General features: G+C 39.8%; 1 protein-coding gene across 1 annotated transcript; it reads right to left on the bottom strand.

Annotated features, from left to right (window-relative positions):
• Positions 1-1,177: 1,177 nt before the first annotated feature.
• Positions 1,178-10,817, bottom strand: si:ch211-106h4.4 (MAM and LDL-receptor class A domain-containing protein 1). The gene is made up of 20 exons (XM_056391133.1): positions 10,809-10,817; positions 10,433-10,600; positions 9,884-10,087; positions 9,676-9,784; positions 8,599-8,721; positions 8,361-8,460; positions 8,025-8,184; positions 7,518-7,632; positions 7,218-7,361; positions 6,564-6,751; positions 6,058-6,223; positions 4,928-5,146; positions 4,260-4,438; positions 3,399-3,636; positions 3,135-3,294; positions 2,916-3,030; positions 2,456-2,567; positions 1,580-1,676; positions 1,400-1,475; positions 1,178-1,317 (listed from the first exon to the last, which is right to left on the bottom strand). The coding sequence occupies exons 1-20, from the start codon at positions 10,815-10,817 to the stop codon at positions 1,222-1,224; spliced, it is 2,778 nt and encodes a 925-aa protein (XP_056247108.1). The 3' UTR covers positions 1,178-1,221.
• Between the last annotated feature and the right edge of the window lie 3,432 nt (positions 10,818-14,249).

The raw sequence follows: 14,249 nt of genomic DNA on the forward strand, positions 1-14,249 counted from the left end.
ATCCCAAATCTGCAATCCGAAATTGCAGAACAGAGACGGATAACATATTCATGCATTTTGTCTCCCATATCACTTATTAACAACACAGATCCGCATTTAGCAAACTGTTAAAAGCAAAACTTTGGATTTAAGTGAAAAGTAAAAATAGAAATACCCCACATCCACTCCTACTCACAAACCCATAAATAAAAAATGTTTATCAAAATTTTATACTTAAAAATGCTGTTAAATGTGAGCGTTAAAGATGTCTGTTCAGTTGGCTAAGAGCAGATCCTAGATGACTGCTGCACAGCATCAGAGCCAAGCAAGCCCATTTGTCTGATAATAGTAACAACAACAACAGAAATAATAATAATACATAAATAGGGACGTTTTTTTTATTTATTTTTCAATCCATTTAGTGTGCACACAAACAACACAAATAAATCTTACATTAATTTTACTTGCAGTCACTGTCTAAGCATCTTCGTTCTAAATTCTCATTATGTTTTCTGGTTTAGTCCAATCTCATGACAGTACAGTACTTTTGCTCACATATTTTATTTGTGTACAAATTTGAGGTACCTGTACTTGAGTATTATCTCTTCATGCCACTTTATACTTGTACTCCACTACATTTCAGTGGGTTGGGTTCACTGGGTGGTAGTTGGTTGAGGTGGCACTAGTTTTAAAAGATAGATTCACAGTTTTTCAAGTCTATCTTTCAAATAGTGAATCACTGAAGCAGGACTTCTTTGCTGTAATCATTCCTCCTGTTCATACTGACCCTTAAGGGATCCCCCCTACTCAAATTTCAATGTTATGCATTATGCATTAATAAACTTGTATGCTACATATCAGAAACTTATCATTTCAGCTCTGTCACAACTTTCTCAGAGCAAAATCTCAGAACATCACTACAAGCTTTTGAAAGAATATTTTACTTACAATTTATCAACTGCTCATCAACCAATAAAATCAACCCAACAAAAAACTGGTTCTTTGGCTCTACAGTAAAAATAATATAAGACAATTCACATCACAAGATATTCCATTTTATAATAAATTAGTTTTCATTATCAAGTTGCTAATCATCACTCAATGGGTGTATTACTCTCCTTGGCAGTATTTTCAAATATTCAAATATTCAAATAAAGGTTTTAGAGGAATTAAAATGTTGTCCACTGAGCAGGCATAATTTACAAATAGGTTTTTCTGTTTTATTACAATTATCAATCTGGACTAAGCATCAGATGAAACCACAGTGGTGTCAGTTCGATGTGATGATGGATCATACAGCTTGTTGATATAGGAAAAGCCGGCTCCAGGTTGAGTGTCCTGGGAAGAAAAAACATCTTTTATCATCTGAGTTTTTTTAAATCAGGACAAGATGCTTAATTATCAACTCCTGCTTACTTACATCTATTTTGCAGTCATAGAGGTCAAACACAGAGTTAGGCTCAGTCACTTCATTACTCATGACTGTTGACTGGTTCCTAAGACACAAACACAGAAATGTCAGCCAACAACATAAATGAGCATTTTTCTGTATTATTATGTACATTATGTGAATTATTTCTGTATTTAAATCACTTTGTACATTTTACTACGTTTCCTGTTCAGCATGAAGAGGAAGATGGAGATGATGACTCCAGCCAGCAGAGTCAGACCAACTGCGAGGCCGACGGACAACGTATCTACAGAGACAGAGAAACATGACATTTTACATCAACAGCTTTCTTGCCTGCACTTCTTTAGACTCCGCAGTTCCCTCTTGTACTACTGTTAAACATCTGCATAAGGAATTAACTGACTAGGTTGCTAAAAATATTAGTATTTCCTAAAGGATAAGGTTGTGGTCAATATTCAATATTTGTATTATTGCTAGAAGATCCCATGACAAAACAATTCATCTATTCTACTCACAAGTGCTGTCCAGGTAGCCAGAGCCTGATATAGCTTATCCCTGTGCCACAGGCTTCCATTGTTATCCACACATTATTATAAAAACATAACTGAGTCACACTGTTGCACACTGGTGAGTTAATCCCACATACTTTGTCCTGCTGCTCTAAATAACACTGCACATATTCATTTTCATTTCAGTTTTCATTCACAATTTTCTTTTCATGGGATTTTGTGACAATAAGAAAAAATAGAATAAATCCAGTTCTATCCAATAAGACAAACACAAATCTTTCTATAAATTGCTGCTAAAATTGGCAAAGTTTGTAACAAAGTGTGTAGTTACAACCACATCTGTCGAAAATACTTTATGCAAGTAGTTATTTGCACAAATATCCAGGCATTCAGGGGAGATGAATGAAGAAGATTTAATTTGTCACATAACGTGTCAGTCAGTCCACAAGAACAACAAATGCAGCAGAGCATGATTCTTTACTCCACAGTAAAGTAAAAGGAAATATCAGATGCTCAGTTGAAGTAACTAACAAGGATTTTAAATGACCATTGTTACCATCAGGAGGGTCGATGGGTGGATCTGAGTAGCAGCTGCCAGGGGCGATGGTGATATCATCAAGAGCAACATCCCCACCTGACGTCAACCCCTTCTGATACGAAAACACAAACTGTGCCCAAAAAAGAGAAGAAAATATGTTTTTCAAATTCCGGATATAAATCAGAAAATTCAGAAGACACACAAAAAACAGTTCTTTTTCTGGTTTATGTGTTAATAAAAGTTTCTATACTTAGTCAGATATTACATTTTTCAGACACATCACAGGTAGTCTTGACCAAATTAAGCCGTTGCATTTCAGCTGTAGTTTTTTTTAATTTAAGAAAAATCCAGGATTTGAAATCTCCTCTGCTCATGACAAATAAAACTGGGTTTTTTTTCTGAGAAACTGGCATAAACTGTTGTAACAAAAAAAAAAAAAACTACAAGAAAAGCTCTAGTGAAACCTATCCATAATTACCCAGAATGCTTCTTTATGTTTAACAGATAAACTAGCCATCTGCCACTTGTCTCCCCTGTTTCCTGACTCAATCCACTTCAGAATCCCTTCTTCGTTGCCACCAGCATGCATTTTTCTATGGGGGAGAGGATAGCAACAATTTAAATTAAAGTTCTGCAGATAATTAACACACTGTTCATGTTTAATGTTGCTACTCCTCAGACATCAGCAATTAGTTACCTGTCATTTATGTAAACTCTGAGAGTCCCAACATGGCTGCCATACATGTGGTACCAGAATGTGAGACAGTGCCCTCTAGTGGACCGCTGGAACACATCACTGATCAGGAAGGACATGTCTCCCCACTCACCCACTGAGCTGTCCACATACAGATAGTGACCTGGTGGAAACATTGCAAGATCACTCAATAATATAAAGGACAGGAAGAGCTTTTTATGCTTTCTATAAGTGGTATTGTATTGTATTATGTATATCATTACTTACCATGTGTTGAGTTGGTGGTGTGATCAACACTGGGTCCGGTGTTGGGGTTTGGAGAGGCTCCTGTGCCGCGGAGCCAGTCCCCCTGGTCGACTCTTCCACCCAGGTTGCTCCAGCTACACATGTTCCTCTCAAAGTCACAAAATCCAGGAGGAGGACACTGAGCGTCTGACAGCTGCACATCATCAAAAGCCATGTCTCCCTCCTGGGTGGGGCCAGCCTTCACACCTTCCACCACAATCTGAAACATAAAGCAGCAATGTAATGATGGAAACATTGGGAACAATGACGGAACTGCTTACTGGATATAGTAATACATAGTTTAAAATTAATGTTATACTTGAAAGGAGTTTTAGATCACACCACCGTCTCATTTTATGGACAGTTTTAGATTCAAGGCACTATCAGTGAAGAAAGGACAGAAGTAACAGACATCTAATTTGATTTGTATTTGTTTGGATTAACAGCATGGGTGGTGGGAGGTTCAGCTCGCCCAAATGAACCCTTAAATGTCTGCAAAAGCCCAAAGCATTAAATGACCTCTGTGTATGATAATGTGCTATACAAATAAATTTGCCTTGCCATTTGCCTTCAGTAAAAATATATAATCATCAGAAAAAATTATTAATGTAGTGAAGTACAATACTGAGCTATTCAAATGTAGTGTAGTATACGTACAAAGTAGCATAAAATGGAAATACTCGAGTAAAGTAAAAGTAGCTCAAATTGTACTTAAGTAAGGTACCTGAGTAAATGTACATAGTCCATACATCTCTTTTCACAGTGTCTCTTATCACATCTCATATCAGTGTCTATGTACAGTATATCTCTTCTCCCAAGAGTGACCCTGGATTTGTGACTCACCCTGTAAGGCTGAACCCGAGGCAGAAGTGAAGCCTGACCAAACCTCCACAGCCGGCCCTGGTCACCTGTCTGAGAGAAAATCAGAGTTTCCTTCCCGTCCTCGCTCTGCTGGTAAACATTCAGCGTCCCCATGCCTTTGCCATACATGTGGTACCACAGCTGCACACAAGCTCCTTTTCCTGCAGGGCCATAGGAATGAAAACCATTTCAAATGTGATTTCATTAGGGAAACATTACACTGAATATCACAGAAGCACAACATTGTCACTGTTCACCTTTTATCTCTGTAAACTTTAGACTGCTTAGATGTTAAGTTATTTGTGTTTTCTTATAGAGAAAAGTAGAAGTGGTGGGTCAGGCCTGTCGCTGTAAATCAAATCAAAACTAAAATCACACCATTTTAAATCACGTCTTTCCTTTTATGACATTTAACTAAACTTTTTGACCCTGTCTCATTGTGACTCAGTGTCTGGAGGAGTACACCGTCTGCACAAATGGTGGCTGCTCCAAGCTAACTCTCAATACAATAGTTGTACCATCTTTATAATTGTGGGAAAAGTTAGAACCAAATCAGAGCCAATCTATGGTTCCATAATGTTGATTATAGCTTGTAGATCTCAAAGGAAATATTCAGACAACAGTGGAGAACACACGGGTTCCTCTCTGACCTGCAGGGTACAGTGGTGAAGACATTGCAGCTGTCTGGCCGGCGATGTCAGAAACAGAGGAGGGCAAGTAGTAGTAATGGCCCGCAGGTGTGTTAGTGGTGTGATCGCCGTCTGGTCCTGTGTTGGGGTTGTGAGTGGAGCCCGACTGTCTGACCCAGTCAAAGTCATCAGTGGTCTGCTGCTGCCAGTTACAACTCCCCTCCTCAAAGTCACACAAATCTACAAGATAGTGTTTTGGAATGCATTATAAAAAAGTATGCACACATGAAGAATAAAAATGGTAACTAAATGTTAAGCCCTCAATATATCCAAAATACAGTGTGTGGAACTGAGCATAGGTGGGATGTCAAGCAAGGACCTAAAGTGATTTCTTTGATTTGACTTGTTTCTTTGACAGATAATATTCAGTCTTGTTCCCTGCAAGCTGTTTGTCTGTATGTTGTTCATATAGTGTAGAGTTTATATATCTATTTTCTCCTCTGCCTGATTTTGCCCTGCTTTGTCTTTGACTTCTGCAGTGTCAGGAAATTATAACATGAAACCATAATCCTTGCATTTACTGGGAACTGTTTTCAGTTGCGGATTTGAGGCACTTTGGTGTACGGCAGCGCAAAGGTATATTTTGGATTGACTCAAAATAAACTACAATTTATTTTGTGTTCATTTTAATGGAGGAACATGTCACCAAGGTTTAAACAATGGGAGATCTGTGACATAAGCTGTATCAGACTTTAGTAGGATCAGTGTTGATTAAGCATTTACTGTCCTATAAAAATATCAAAACATTTGCATGGCCCATGACTGATCACATACAAATGGCATCAACAACAAATAAATGGGGGGGTAAAAAGGGAAACTTATCCCCCCCCCCCCCACTGTATTCAAGTCATTGAGGGCAGCTAGATGAGGGTGATATGGTTGAGAGGATATGATTCACTGGTGACTGAGACAGTGATTCTTGAAAATGTGCCCTGACTCCCTCTATTTCTAGTTATTCTAGTCAGTCTTTTACTTGCACAATGGTTACATAATGAATCACTTAAAAATTGCACGACACAAAATTACAGTACAGTCAGATAAACTGACACCCATGTTTAAAATGCCATTTTCTCCGGCTTCAGCCTTATTACCAGAGGCTTTGCACGGTCCACTGATAAGGGAGATGTCATCGATGGCTATGTCTCCAGCCTCTCCTCCAACTGTAGCCTCCAGAACCACTTGGTGGACTTTCTGCAACGTCACGTGGCTCTGCACCAGCAGCCACTCATCCCCTTGATTTCTTGATTTTTGCCAAACCTACAGGAAAGACGGTAGGCTGATTCACTCGTCACAATGAGGATGTGAGGAGGTTTTTGCAATACCACGGTATGCAAACTGTGCAACTTGCACTGAATATACCATGCATTAATGTCATTTTGCAATCAGCATTTCACAATTATGTGAAAAGTATAATAGCACAGAGAAAACACAGTGGGAACACGGTCAAATATTTCTCAATCAGGCTCACAGATGTTTTTCTAACACTGTAGTAAAGGGAAGTAATGTGGTTTTCACTGTCCTCTATATTTGTCATTCAGCAACTTTGATTAAACGTATCATAAATTAAGAAAACTATAATTTTCATGCACATTTTTACCAGTGTTTTCTTTAAGGGATCAGCAGATTGTAGAAGTATCCTCAAAGAGCCCACAGTAGCACCAAACATGTGGTACCAAAATGTGAGACAGTATCCTTTTTCTCCAGCAGGTGGCAGCAGTGGAGACTTCAGTTGGGCTTTGTTCCCCTTCACACTTGGTAGGGAACTCTCGATGTAAAGGTATGTCCCTGTTAACAATGTACAACAATGATTCGCAGTTTATCTGGCTTTTGACCCTTCAACACAAAGAAATGTCTACTTACAACTCCCTGCATTTATCCACGAGCTGTGTGGAGTTCAAGCAAAGTGTGGTTTTCATTTGAAAAGCATTTAAGGCCTCAATAGATGAAATTATCCAATATTTTACAAGTAAACTAGAATTACTGCCTTGTGGTTGTATGTCTCCGCTAACCAGTCCAGTTGCAGTTAATTAACTAATTAGTTCATCCTTGATTCCATGTGAACATTTGTACCAAATTTGAAGAAATTCCCTCAAGGTGTTACTGAGATATTGTGTTAACGAGAATGGGACGGACAGGTGGACAACCTGAAAATATAATGCCTGGTGCTAGATATAGTTCATAGGTGCTCAACATTACTGTTTAGATATCTGTCTAATGTTTTAGGACACTGCTTGTTAAGCTATTTTAGCACCTTTGCCGGTGGTGTGGTCTCCTGCAGGTCCGGTGTTGGGGGTTTCAGTGGGACCTGACATGCTGAGCCAGTCTAACTCATCTTCTGCCCCCTGCACCCAAACACACAGACCATCTTCAAAAGGACAGTCATAGGCAGACAGAGCTGAGGAGGGAAAGATGATTTCAAAATTAGCCAACCTTCATCACCAGTAGCAGTAGGTTTAAACACAGTAGAAATATGAATACATGACATACTACCCATTCCACTACTACTCATTCTAAATAAACTCACATGTAACATTGATGAAACCTTATTTACCTGGTGGCTGGTACGACTTTTCACAGTTTAGAAAAGAGATGTCATCAACAGCAAAAACACGCTCTGCAGTGGTTGCTCCCCCCTGACTCGCTTTGTCCAAGCTACTAAACAAAACCTGAAAATACAAAATGATCACATCAGTGCTTCTGCAGGATAAGCATCCATAAAAACAAAGAAAACATTGCATTTCACTGTAGCGGTGGAACAAAGACGCAGTATGTGAAAACAATTGGAAAACATTATGCACTTTCTAACATTCACATCATCCTCACCTTCAGGCACACCCTACACTACCTATAGTCACATCCCATACTTATAATGAAATTGCTGCAGCTGGTTTGCTTAATAAATTGTTTTGTTTAACTCTTGGAAATGGCCTCCCTGTTTGTCATGGCCTTACCAGCCAGATTGTGACAGTAATTGACAGGATTTCTTCTTCAATAAGCACATTTCTATGTGTCCCTTTCATAAAGATTTAAACTGTTTAGTAGAGACATGAGCATACACCTTATAAGGCTGCTGGTGCGGGCCTAGAAGCAGATACTCTGAGGTCCAATGGGAGACAGTGTTGTGACTGCGTGACCACAGGATTGCTTCACTCCCCTCAGCTTGCTGCATAAGCACTCTGAGTGACCCAGCACTCTCTGCACTGATGTGGAAGTGAAACCTGGGTGAAGGAAAGAAGGAGGAAGGGGAGAGTGTTGGATTGGGAAGACAGTTCAGTGGTAGAAAGACGGGGGCAGTGGGGAGGATTGAGCAATTTTCTATCAAAACAAATATTTTACAGACATTAGAGAAGATAGTAGCAGAAATGTGTCCAACAGTGCCGTGGTTATCACTCACAGAATCTGGCAGTAGGGGGATGAAGGGGGGAGTTGGGGACTCTGGAGCTGGGCCTCACTCTGTGTGGATCCCTGACTGAAATTCACTCTCATGTAGTAGCCTGAGAACGAGGAACAACACCCTGAATCAACAAGGCTGATTAAAGACAGAATAACTATGATCATTTGAGAACTACGTAATTTCAGCATGTTATCCCTTAAAATTCTCTCCCTCTCAGTCAATGGGTCCCTAAAGTCACCTGTGTTGCCAGTGTGATCAGTGGGTGGCTCGGTGTTGTTACTGGCTTTCTGTCTCTGCCACTTGCTCGGTCCTTCACTAGTGTCAGTCCATTGGCACTGGCCACTCTCAAACGTGCACGGACCTAAAATAAAATTAAAAAAAAAAAAGTGTGAGTAATACTGCTGGCACAAGAAGGGTGGTGAAATTGGTTCATGAATCACAGGTTTAAAAAAAGTTTTTGAATAATTTGCTTTTGCGACAATTTGTGGTAATGAGAACTTCTTTTTGACTTTTTAGTCCTTTACGGCTTTATTAGCATTCAGGAAAAATATTCTCTACTTCTTCTCTTTTCCGAGAATCAAATTTCAACAACAGCCAACACTATCTTTGTGTGTTGGCTGTTGGTCATTCAAGTGTTTGCATTATCTTTTTTGATACCTTAACTTTTAATAGAAAATTTCAGACAAATTCAGTAATCCACAAGATATAGAGCTACTCGCTGTCAGTTCTTTATCAGATACAGCTGTAGAATAAGTACCTTATTGCAACTCTCTATTGAACTCAAATTGTACATGTCATTGTTTTATTTCTCCTTGCCTTTAGAGGCCAATTTGGGTTTTTCAATCACACCAGCACAGTTCTCAGCTGACATCCAAACTTACTTACACCCCATTTTGGTGAAATCTAAGTGATGCAATTTCTTAAGTAATTTCTTAACGGTTTCTCATGACTCACATTGTGATGCTAATGGCATCTTACAGTAATTCATGTCCTTTGTCAATGTGCTCTCTGCTGATTTAGGTAATCTCATTCTTTCACAGTCAGTCATTACAGGAATCATTTTGTTCACATCCGCCCAAGCTACTAGCTGCTATTTTTACCGAAATGCTCAACTTGCCCCTTTCTCCCTCACTGAAAAGAATGAGAGTTACTACCCAGCTCTACGCTCCATCTCCGAAGCCTAATAATAAATACAACTGAGCAAAACATGAAAATTATTAAAGAAAGTGTACACCACTGACTAAATGGTGAAAGCATTTTTTAGTAAGTTTACTGCAGGTCTCTACAGCACGTTTCATACAAATGCAGCTCTCACCACAGCCATCCTCATCCTCCCCCTGTGGGCAGTCTGCATGATAATCACACTGTAAGGTAGCCAGAACACACACTTTTCCTGCTGACCGCCAACAGAAAAACTCATTATCCTGCAACACCAAAGACAAGCAACATTAGCAATGACGCATTTTCAGCAGCAACCGAATAGACTTGTTTTATGGAATATTTAGAAGTTTCAGTTGCTGTACCTGACAGGGGGCGATTGGTGCGGTTGAGGTTGAGGGTGTGGCTGGAGAAGTGGGTGGGTTGGAGGACGAAGGTGAGGTAGAAGTGGGTGATATGTCAGGCAGATTGTTGTTGTCAGGGTCAAATACACACTCTTTGGAGAAAGATGCGTCGTCCAGAGCAACCAACCCTCTGTGACTGTCCCCGTGCTCATATCTGAAGACAATCTGAGAAGGAGGCACACAGAAAAACCTATAATTTTTCTTCCTGCCATGAAACATACAAACAGTATGTTGCATTCATGTACAGAGACTTTAACTGTACTTGTCAGCTTCCACAGACTTCTTGCTCTACTTGTTCTTAGGATGAAATCCCCAATTTGTAATTTGGGTGCAAATACCAATTAAACCTACTGATTTTGTCCAGTTGTTCAAGCTAAAACTAATTTCCGTAACTTTCAAGGTGTGAATGCCAATGAATGCTTGTCGATTCCTTTCTCATATGACAGTCAATCTGAAAACATTTTCATAAAAGCATTCAGTCCGTCATCTACTGTCTGTGTCCTCACTGACCTTGCTGTTGGCTGATGACGAGAACGTGACCTCTGCTCTCTGCCAGCTGTAGCTCTGTGAGTTTTCCCTGAGCCATAACAGTCTGTCGTCACTACCGGACTGTAGTGTCCTGGACCGGGCTGTCAGTCTGGCTGCAGCATCATCCAGGCTGAAGTAGAAGAATATCACCTACATAGAACGAATAAGGACTGTAACAGTGGGTTGAACATAGAAAAGAAGCTGACAGTGTTCTTTAAAAAATAGGCTTGTGAACTGTGATCAACCCACATGAGTGGTTAATGATGTACTGCACCTTTATAGAGCAGAGATAAGCATGAGGTAGATAATACAGGCTGAATATTCAATATTCAATACGCAGCAAGGTATTACTGTAAACCAGACGCATTTTAATTTTATCTGTGCTTCTCTTAAACCTGCACATAGAGGCTTTCTTCAAAGGGCTGCAACACAGTTTTTTATTCTTTGAATTGTTGTGACACATTTTGGATTATGCCGATACTGTGTATGATAATATTGTCCATCTTTTACCTTTATTGGTAATAGCTGATTATAGTTTATGTAGATTTATTTTGAAAATCAATTCCATATGTTCCCTGTGCAAGTGTGGGTTCTCTCCGGGTACTCCGGCTTCCTCCCACAGTCCAAAGACATGCAAAATGGGGACTAAGCTAATTGGATACTCTAAATTGACCATAGGTGTGGCTGTGAGTGTGAATGGTTGTCTGTCTCTATGTGTTTGCCCTGCAATGGACTGGCGACCTGTCCAGGGCGTACCCCGCCTCTCGCCCGAAAAGATGCTGGGATAGGCTCCAGCCCCCCCGCGACCCTACTACAGGATAAGCGGTAGAAAATGGATGGAGGGAATTCCATATATGTCTTTCTAATGTCTACAATGGTTCTTGATTTTCTTTTCTTTTTTTTTCTTTTTACTGTTTTTTTTTCATGTTTTTCTGTTTTCTGCAACACCGAATATTTGGTGAAATGAAATAATTTGTCAGGAGCCTCTTACAGACAAGATTGTGCATCTGTTTTCCTGTCAACCATCCACTTGATCATCATATGTTGTACTCACAGTGCAGTTTAAGCTGGGTAGTAAAGTTCTGGAGACAATCTCTGATGTCTTGCCCTCCGCGGCCAGGTAAGTCCCAGGTGTAACATAGTGACCTGTATATTAATAAGTCAATAAAATGGAGTCAAAACCCTATTTGAGCAACCCTTTGCCAAGTGGGTCAGAGAGTCTAATACCTGCAGCAGAGTTTTGGGTGTGATCCCTGGGAGGCCCATGGTTGGGCCAGGCTTCTAGACCTTTGCGATGCGTCCACTCGGCTCCAGGTGCGTCCACATCGCTCTCTGCCCAGGAACACAGACCCTGTTCGAAGCTGCAGCGCTCCACCACACCTTGTTGCTCTACATTATTTTTTATCATCATGTAAAAGGAAAAACAATCATTACAAATTATAAACAAGTACTGAAGAACTTCCACCTGTGATTATATAATACATAAATAGTCATATCCAGATCTAATATGATCATATTTTCATTTAAGTAAATCTAACAATTCAGGAATGACACAAATGATGTCTTTAATTTTAAGTGAAAGTGAATTTATAATTAAATATAAACATATCTTACCTAATAGTAAAATATAAATATAAAAATATACTTTTAAGTTTTTAGGGAAACTGAATTTACAAAACTGTTCTGTTTATGCACCAGAATCGCTGATTAAATGATCGTAATGTCAGTGTACCTTCCACATCTCAAGCTTTTTGAGCTGTTTTATATTCATACATCTTTACAGCACAAACGAGGAACCTACAGGGTAAAGAATAGTGTCCAGGCTCTTTACATGAATTTACAGTGCATAATCTACCGTTCACTGCCATTGTGATATCTCACCACAGTTGTTCTCATCAGACCAGTCCCCACAGTCATTGCTGAAGTCACACACTTGGTTACGCTCAACACACACACTGTTGTTGCACGTGAACATACTCTCTGGACACGAGGGCTGGGGCTCTGAGAAGGAAACCAACAAATATTTCATGAATGTAAATCAGTTTGGAATAAAGGGTTGTAAGTAAAGTAAAGTGTCCAGTTAGTGCAGGTAGTCTACCAGGCAGGGTGCAGTTTGTGAAGTCTATGTCATCAATGGCAATGTGTCCTGGCATGTTGAAGGTCCTAGAGGCTTCAAACAGGATGGTAAAGTCCTGAGCGATTCCACCAACAGTTACCTCACCATGTTGCCATAGATCTCCATGGCTGCCTGACTGCCACCACACCGTAGTGGACCTGGGGCCCTCCTTTAGCAGCACATTCAGCTCTCCTGTGTTTGAAACAGTGTACAGAATACAAGATAGTGTGCAGGAATACAAGCGCTAACTCACATGTGAAGGTCCCAAGAACATGTGATTTGTTTTATGGCTGCACACATACATGTGCATATGTAAAACATACCCTCTCCATACATGTTGTAGTAGAAGTGTAGTGTGCAGGTGGCGCTGGCCTCTGTCATGGTGGGACTCTGCAGGGCAGCAGGGCTTATTTGATCGCCTCGGTCAGACTCCACTGCCATGTACCAACCTGGATGAGTCAGATAAGAACCCTGAGAAAAACCCTTTATTCTCTCAACATATACTCAACAGAGGACAGCAAAAATAATGATGCAGTAGAAAATCTATCAAGTTGACATGGGGGAGACAGTTGTGAAAAGAGGTTGTAGCAGGGTGGTGGGAGCATGGGGGTGATGGAGGGCTTCCTCTAACAATTATGCATCTTAAACATGATACATCTTAAACAATAACTGCCTTAATTTGTGGTTAATTTGCAGCTTAATGTGAAATGCAAACATCTTTTTGTGATCAGTAAAATCACTAAAAGATTAACCTTTGTACTGTACACAGATTATGTTTGCTTTTGCACAGATTTGATTTGATCTGTAAAACAGTCCAGATGCAGTTATCCTGTCTCACTGTATATGAAGTCAGTGTATGAGGGGTTAGTGTGCGGTCCTACCCAGTTCAGTTCCCAATGTGTGGTCCACAGAGGGTCCAGTGTTCCCAGTAGCATTCCCTCCTCTCACCCACTGAAACTGGCCAACACTGATGTCCTCCCAGTCACATGTGCCATTTTCAAATGAACAACCCTCAAATCCCAAACTTGTTTCATTCACTACAAGAAAAGAAAACGGTGCCATTTATTATTTTAAATTTAATTATCATTGAACATATTTCAGTAATTATCTATGGAATAAAAAAAAAACAAACAAAAAACTGCCAGTACCTTGACAAAGTCCTGGTGTGAGACTTATGTCATCAATGGCAATAAATCCTCTATTGCGAGTCTCTGCTTCGATCAGCAGCTGAGTGTGTAGTTGTTGAGGGAGTCAGTGAATGTCATTGATAAAATAGCCACTCTTTTTTACTATTATTATTATTATTATTATATTTTTTATTATTCTTTAAAAAAATTATTATTCTGTTCTATTGCAACCACTAGAGTACCTGGAAAGGTGTGATCCTCTCTACAGATTGGGAGAGCCTGGTCCAGCTGTGCCCACTGCTGTTACGGTTGAACACAAGATCCTCCTGCGATGGCCCTGAACGCATGTACACCTGCAATGTCCCAGAGTCACTGAAAACAACAGACAAATGCAATGCTTTGGTTTGATTTGATTTATGAAAACGGCTTCAGTTAAGTCAGTTTAAGCAAAAAGCATTTATTCACTTCAGAAAAAAATCTAGTTTATATGTAATGTATGTTTTTTTTTTACATTTTCAGATGGTTGTTTTTAGGGACTTAAAACTATGACTTTTTA

This window comes from Seriola aureovittata, chromosome 12 (assembly GCF_021018895.1).
Source record: "Seriola aureovittata isolate HTS-2021-v1 ecotype China chromosome 12, ASM2101889v1, whole genome shotgun sequence".
Lineage (NCBI taxonomy): Eukaryota > Metazoa > Chordata > Actinopteri > Carangiformes > Carangidae > Seriola > Seriola aureovittata.

Bases quoted from the DNA above. Each gene is read 5' to 3' on its own strand.
- si:ch211-106h4.4 (XM_056391133.1), bottom strand. The intron at 10,088-10,432 runs GTCAGTGAGGAC...CCTCCTTCTCAG, and splicing joins CGTCATCAGCCAACAGCAAG to ATTGTCTTCAGATATGAGCA. The intron at 1,318-1,399 runs GTAAGTAAGCAG...TTTTCTTCCCAG, and splicing joins TCTATGACTGCAAAATAGAT to GACACTCAACCTGGAGCCGG.